The sequence below is a fragment of the Cebus imitator genome, unplaced genomic scaffold (assembly GCF_001604975.1).
Source record: "Cebus imitator isolate Cc_AM_T3 unplaced genomic scaffold, Cebus_imitator-1.0 Scaffold203, whole genome shotgun sequence".
Taxonomy (NCBI): Eukaryota; Metazoa; Chordata; class Mammalia; order Primates; family Cebidae; genus Cebus; species Cebus imitator.
The window spans coordinates 4,093,134-4,101,140 of NW_016107518.1; the positions used below are offsets into that span (position 1 = coordinate 4,093,134).

General features: G+C 42.0%; 1 protein-coding gene across 1 annotated transcript in view; it reads left to right on the plus strand.

The window, feature by feature from the left end:
• Window positions 1-1,329: 1,329 nt before the first annotated feature.
• UACA (uveal autoantigen with coiled-coil domains and ankyrin repeats) overlaps window positions 1,330-8,007 on the plus strand; it is a 100,965-nt gene continuing 94,287 nt past the window's right edge. The window contains exon 1 of the mRNA XM_017548157.2: window positions 1,330-1,531. Coding sequence (XP_017403646.1) covers window positions 1,448-1,531 — 84 coding nt within the window. The 5' untranslated portion in view covers window positions 1,330-1,447. The remainder of the gene's footprint in view (window positions 1,532-8,007) is intronic.

Here is an 8,007-nt window from a genome sequence, read left to right on the forward strand (position 1 = left end):
CAGCAAGAATTAAACGACTGTGGATCTAGAGGAAGGGGGAGGAGTCAAAGAAAATTTTCTTCTAAAGCTCTAATCAAGAAGAAATTTAATAATTTTTTCGGGTAGTTGTTTGTTATTTACTTGTTGTATAGGTTAACACATTCTTTGAATGCTGTCTCTCCGAGAAATTCTGAAAACTTTCTTACAGTATTTGAAGAAAACCTTGAGTTACTCTCAAGAAACTCTAAAGAAAGCAACTGACCTTTCAGACAAAAAGAGTCCTTTGTTAGTCAGGAAACGTGGACTGTTTGTCTTTTCAGATGGATGTATGCTACAATAAACGTTTTGCTGGGGGGAAAAATGACTCCAAAGAAGTCTTTTGAAGATGTGACAGGAACAGCAAATTATTGGGTGCTGAACATCTTCCTGTTTCTTCATCCTCTTAAATCATATTTATTAACTCAGATTTCTAGGTAGGATGATTTAACTTCATCGTATACGTTTAAGTGTAATGTGTTTCTACAGGAAACAAAAAAACCTTTTTGAAGAAACTTTTTTGACAACTTATATCACTGGCTATGGGGGTTATTTTTAATTGATGGCACCTCTTCCCCTCCCTCCCGCTCTGCCCCCATTCCATGCCTCTGCTTCCAGTGCGGCGGGTTCTTGACTCAACAAACAATCAAGCGCGTAAGTTGTACTGTAATTATAACGTCTTTCAAGGTCTTTCGTAAGTGTACGTTTTACTACACAATCAGCACCTTATTTCTTCGAGACTGTTTGTTTCTGGAATTTTTGATGCGTCTGGTTGTTTCCAGGCACCAGGAATTGGTAGTAAAATAGGAGACTGAAAAGTCAGTTCTGAAAGCTGGTGTGTGTACAGCCAACCAAGAGTCATTTCTGAGACCAGACGGAAGGGAAGGAACGTGACTTGGGAAAGAGCGCGTGGGTGGGAAAAGGACGGGACTCCGGGAAGATGAGAGGTGGCAGAGGTGGGACCCCATGCTCTCTCTAGACCTTGAAGTCCACGGTCCGGGTGGGCGGGTTCCGGTGGTCTGGAGCCCGGCCCGCGCATCTCTCCACGCCCCTTCCCGGGCTAAAGTTCCCAAACTTTTCCTCCAGCGGAGAGAGGAAGGGTGTTACTAAGTTTAAAAGGGAAGTCCCTCCCCTTTCCCGGACTTCGATTGGTCGAAGTCTGCCACGCCCCCGCCAGGGTGGCGGTTCGATTGGCTACCGGAAGGGAGCCCCGCCTCAGACCCGTAGCCGTCGGCCTCGCGGGCCCCCAGGTGGCAGGCAGGTGGGGCGGGTACAGCCCGCGCCGCTTCGGCCGCCGCCCGCAGCCGCCGCCGCCGCCGCCGCCTCCCCATCGCGCGCTCGCGTCCCGCATCCCGCATCCCGCAGCCTTTAAGGTTCGCGAGCGGGCCAGGCGCGCCGAGCTCGCGGCGCGCGGGACTGGCTAGAGTTAGCCATGAAGAGCCTCAAGTCCCGCCTGAGGAGGCAGGACGCGCCCGGCCCCTCGTCGTCCGGCGCCGCCGCCGCCGCCGTCAGCGCGGTGAGTCCTGCGGCCCGGGCTGCCCGGCGCTCCGCTCTGGCGAGCAGCGCAGCCCTCCTTTGCTGGCGAGCTCGCGCGCCGCCTTCCTTGACTTTTCCGCAGCCTGTCCCGATTCGGCGGCCCTGGCGACTCCTCCCTCAGACTGCAGACCCCGTCCGCCCAGAGACCCCGGGGATCCTCCCCGTCGCCGCGCCGAGCCTCTACGGGTTTCTTCCCCACCCCTTTCCCCGAGCCTCCGAGCTTCTGGAAGAAACCTCAGTACTGCGGTTAAGGCCCCCTCCTCCTAAATCCAGCGTTCCTCGATCGGCCCCCCTACTCCGCCCTTTCCGTTGACCCCTCCTCCCTCTTCTCTCCCGGCGCTCGCCCAGCTCCCCACGCTCGCTCGGCCCGGCTGCCTCCCCTGCGTCCCCGGGGCCAGGGCTCGCACAACGCAGGCCAGGTGGGCAGGGCTGCGCAGCCCGCGCCATCGTGCCCGGACTCCGGACCTTCCCCGGGTCTGAGACTGAGCGTCAAGCCCTGCCAAGCTGCTGGACGTCCTGTGCTGGCCGCTGTCGTTGTCACTGGGAAGTTTGATTCCCCAGCGAGGCAGAGGGAATCGGCGTAGTTGTAAAGGCAAAGCCCTTCAGGGGTGATGACCCTGGAGATGTTGAAGTCGGGAGGGTGATGGTGATGTGGGCCGCGGAAATCGCACCTGTGGGGCGGGTCCGTGCTGGGCGCTTTCGGTGCAGACCTGCAGTGCAGCCTCCGTGTGCGCGCCAAGGAGCAGTCAGGGCCTCTTTAGTTGGCAGGAGAACAGAAATCTTGAGAAGCAACCTGACCGCAGATGTTGTGATTTGGATAATTTGACAGGTTACAAGAATGGTGATAGCATCACAATTCTGTATCATTAAAATAAGTGCCACTTAAAAAGTCTTGAAGAGTCGAACATAACGGAGATGTTATGCTCAAACTGCCCAGTTACCTAGTTGGGGTAATTAAAATGGACCTTTACAATTTAACAGCGATTTTACCAAAGGATTATATTCTTTTTATCAGAATACTAATTCATCTGCTTCTGCTTTTTTGAGTTAATTCAGAATTGTGCCTTTCTCTCCACCTGTTTCTAGGATTATTTTACTTGGACATAAAGGAAATTGTGGAGGAACTAACTAGATTTAAATTCCCATTTCAAAAAAAAGTAGATTCAGATGACGTAATTGATGTTCTTTAATAAAGCATGAAGTCGTTTTATGAGCTTATAGAAAAGAGAGATTGCTTTGTTTCACTTTTTTTTTTTAAAGCCAGTAATTGGCAGAAATGCCGTTTAGTGATATTGGGGGTCATTACAGTTAAGATTCCACTTCTCTATAATGCAGGCTGTGTTTTTAGCTTTATAGAAGATACACATTTCTGGGTTTATTAGCTGTATATTCCCTGGTTGTGTTTGGTTTGCACTAAGAATTTACATCCCACTTGGAGGTTCAGAAGCCTTAATTCTACGAAGTTTTCTGGAAATGCAGAGTATTTGTTGGCATAATGAGCATGACAGTTCGCATTTTATACATTTGGAACATAAAAGCATCTCTTTGAGCTTAAATCTTTCGCACTCACTAAATTGATCATTCTGTTTTTCTCAAAATGGCATAATAAAGATAAACATGTGATATGAACCTATTTATGTAGAAAAATATTTGTTTAAATATTAGAATAAGTTCTGTACAGTTTAAAAATAAAAGCATAGTAATGAATAAAACTTTGAATTAATTCTGTTAAATTTTAAAATAAAACTGTAGTGATGAATAAAACCAAGCCAACCATTGATAGAATAAAACACATGTACAGGAGAAGTAGATCCTTTCTGCTTTTCAATCTATAAACCACAATCCCAGATTTGGTCACATGTGTATATATTGTATGATTGGGCCCCTCTTTTTTTGCCTTTAAAAACAATTATTTTTTGAATAGGTAATATAGCACATGGTTTAATATTTGAAAGGAATAAAAATATTTACAACAAAATATCGATACCGTGTTTTAACCCCTGCTTCAGCCACCCTGCCCCACTTCCTCAGAGGCCAGTGGTGATATTAGTTGCTTGCATGTTCCTTCAGAGAGAGCTTGGCATATACAAGCAAATATGAGTATAAATAGTTACCCTTTATAGAAATGATAGCACATCGTAGTTGCTGTTTCATATCTTGGGCTTTTTTTGACTGTAAATATCTGAGCCCATTCAGAGCCTCCCTACTCATATCTTTTGCTGTCATGTACAATTCTGTGATTAATATTTATATTTCAGGTGAGTGTCTATACCTGTAGGATCAATTCCTAAAAGTCAATTGCTGGGTTAAAGGATATATGCATTTGTAATTTTGAAGGATGTTGTCAAGTTTCCTTTCATGCATCATGGAACCAGTTTTCCAAGAAATGTTTTCCAAGCTTTTAGTAGAATTCTGCTCAAAATTTTTGATCTTTGCTAGCCTGATAGGTAAAATATGGTATCTTAGTGTACTTTAGATTTGTATTTATTTTATTATGAATGAAGTTGAGCATCTTTTTATATTTTTATGAACACTTTTCCTGTTCTTTCTGTGAACAGTTTATCCTTTCCATTTTTCTATTGGGTTGTTGATATTTTTTTCCCTATTCATTTGTGTGTACTTTAAATCAGGGAAATTAGCCCTTTTCATATGAATAACTAATATTTCTTAATTGGTTATTTGTCTTAAGACATTTTTTTGGTGGCATTTGCAGTGCAGAAAGCGATTTTTTTTTTTTTTTTTTTTTTTTTGAGACCAAGTCTTGCTCTGTCAGCAGGCTGGAGTGCAGTGGTGTGATCTCAGCTCACTGCAACCTCTGCCTCCCAGGTTCAAGCGATTCGTTCTCCTGCCTTAGCCTCCTGAGTAGCTGGGTTTACAGGCACGTGCCACAACATCCAGCTAATTTTTGTATTTTGAGTAGAGATGGGGTTTCACCATGTTGGTCTGGATGGTCTAGAAGGTGGTTATTATTATTATTATTATTATTTTGAGACAGAGTTTTGCACTTGTTGCTGAGACTGGAGTGCAGTGGGATGATCTCGGCCCACCACAACCTCTGCCTCCCAGGTTCAAGCCACCCTCCTGCGTCAGCCTCTGGAGGGCATGCGCTACCATGCCCAGCTAATTTTGTAGTTTTAGTAGAGGTGGGGTTTCTCCATGTTGGTCAGGCTGGTCTTGAACTCCTGACCTCAGATGATCTGCCCACCTCTGCCTCCCAAAGTGCTGGGATTACAGGCATGTGCCACTGTGCCTGGCCAGAAGGTGGTTATTTTTATACAATTGAATGTATAACCTTTTTTTTTTTTTGAGACGGCGTTTCACTCTTGTTACCCAGGCTGGAGCGCAATGGCACCATCTTGGCTCACCGCAACCTCCGCCTTCTGAGTTCAGGCAATTCTCCTGCCTCAACCTCCTGAGTCGCTGAGATTACAGGCACGTGCCACCATGCCCAGCTAATTTTTTGTATTTTTAGTAGAGACGGGGTTTCACCATGTTAACCAGGATGGTCTCGATCTCTTGACCTCGTGATCCACCTGTCTCGGCCTCCCAAAGTGCTGGGATTACAGGCTTGAGCCACCGCGCCTGGCCGAATTTATAACCTTTTATGAAACTTAGGTTTATGTTATATCTTGACCTTTTCACTCTGCAATATTCAATATTAAACACTCCCCCAGTTTCTTCTAATTTTTTTTTCTTTTTTTAACATTTAAGTCTTTGATACATAAGATATTTATTATGATGTAAGGTAAATCTTGTTTTCTCCTCTTTCCTTTATGGGTACCTAATTTGAGTCTTACAGTGTTCATTTAATTATCTTGGAAATAGCTATTATATCCTTTGTACAACTTTGATTTGAGATAAAATTTTAAAATGTTTATTTCATAAATAATTTCCTTTGTGTATTTATTTAAGCTTATTATATGAAGGAGACACACATTAGCAGTAGACAGGTATGCGACATATAGATATTTTATTACATAATATGTGGAATATAGCATATTAGCTTAGCATGCTAAATTAGAATTATGTGCAGATTATGGGCAAAAATGGTAATTGTAAGTATTCTGAATAGTGCCATTGTTATAAATATGCCAATGAATTTAGAGTTTACTAAATGGGAATGTTTGTACACATATAAATATAGTTCACAATTACAAATTATGGATAAATTACTTTTGCGGATTAGTCCTTGACTAGCAAATCTGGAGATGGCTGCATCTATTAACCATAAACAACAAAGAGTGTTTTTATTGCTACATATTTTATTTATTTATTTATTATTTATTTATTTTTTGAGGTGGAGTTTCATTCTTGTTGCCCAGGCTGGAGTGCAATGGCGTGATCTCAGCTCACTGCAACCTCCACCTCCTGAGTTCAAGCAATTCACTTGCCTCAGCCTCCCGAGTAGCTGGGATAACAGGCGCCCGCCACCATGCCCGGCTGATTTTTTGTATTTTTAGTAGACATGGGGTTTTACCATGTTGGCCAGGCTGGTCTCAAACTCCTGGCCTCAAGTGATCCACCTGCCTTGGCCTCCCGAAGTGATGGGGTTACAAGCGTGAGTCACCGTGTCCAGCTTGTTACATTTATTTTTAATCACTTACTAAGTTGTAGCTTAGGATTCCTAGAAGGGATAATTAAATGACTATAAATACTGTATCAGATCTAGTTAATTATATGTCCAATTATATGTATAATGGGAATAAACTTGTTCCATTTTCACCTGGTTTAGGAAATTTAAGTAATATAAATTAAGGGACCGTAATTCCAGAAGTAGTAAAAGTGCTCAAACACGTATTGTAAGCAGACATTAGAGAAGGGGATTCCACTTTAAATTTGATTGTTTGAGCCCAGGAGTTTGAGACCCAACTGGGCAACATGGCGAAATCCCATCTCCACAAAAAATACAAAAGATTAGCCAGATGTGTTGGTGCATGCCTATGGTCCTAGCTACCTGGGAGGCTGAGGTGAAAGATCACTTGGGCCCAGGAGGTCCAGGCTGCAATGAGCTGTGACTCCAGTCTGGGTGACAGAGGGAAACCCCGTCTCAAAAAAAAAAAAAAAAAAGATTGTTGCATAGTACTTTGATTGTAGAAGTAATCTCTGACCTGAGAGGATCTGTAGTTATTGTTTTTGCTCCCCTTTTCCTAGGCTGCTCTTCAAATGGGGCAGTGACTTTTATAAATCGGAACTAAATATGTTCTAAAGTGTCTTACTATAATGCCTCAGCACTGTGAGGCATTATAGTGAGGTATTTCTAAAAGAATTACTGTGAGGTATTTCTAAAAGAATTTAGTTACAAATATAGCAACTGAAAAAATTCTTCAAAAACATTTTCTGTTTCCACTAATAACATTAGTTTGAGATGTTTAGAAAGCGTAAAGGATTAAACATGATTTTGTTTTAGTTGTGATTTTGAGAATGAGGGCTTTGTGTTTTTCACTGAGGGATTTGGGTGCATTTGAAAAGATGTTAATGTTATTCTCATAATAATGACTTTTGGGTAATGTGAATAATTAAGATGACAAATGGTTATGTTCAATTTAAACGCATGATATTTAATTAGGCACTGTTTACTCATTGTCATGAACTACTCCAACCTTTAATTTAAAATGCTTACCTTAATTAAAGCTTTATTCAGACAACTTCCTATGGTTATCCCTGCATTGTTTTTCTTGTGGTTCTTGAAGGAGGATTATAATAAAGAAGCTTGCTTTTTATGCTTTTTGATTTCAACCCTCACCCTGCAGCAGGTGTATTCAGATCATTATGTTGATTTGAATTGCTGAATTTTATTGTAATAACAAAGCAGAGTGTTTTTGGTAGGTCTTTTGGTACATAATGAGTCCAGGAACTTTAAGTGATGAGTAAAGGATTTTAATTACTTTTTAATTAGGATGGAGAAATGATTATATATACTTATTGTGCATCATACACGTTGTTCAAATTAAAAATGATTAGTTCAGGAAGTGGACTTTGCTCAGCAGTTGCTTTATTTAGTTTTGAAAACGTTTATGGAACACATAGGCTCAAGAATGGATTAATTATGTCCTCTTTGAAGAAATGGATAATTCCAATTTGAAAGCAGAAAGTGTGTAGGATGAACTTGGAGTCACCTTGTCATGCTAGAGTGTAAAGAGGCTATCAAAGATTAGGACTCTGGAGGCACCTTGAAGAGGCTCTCAGTTGCTCAAGGATGGTACAGTACTGTAGTGTACTGAAATCCTTAAATCCATGAGTTTGTAACAATGGCCAAAAAAAAAAATAGTAAAAACAACTCTTGACTTTTGGAGGATGCTAGGAAACTGATGCATTCTTTTAAGATCAGGAAAATAAAGGGAAATAATAAAACATTTATTGTGCTTTTCCTGTGAGAGCTGTATTTCAAGGTATCCAAATAGCTGAATAGCTGATAAGAGGAAGTGTCTCTTTCTTTTTTCTTTCTTTTTTTTTTTT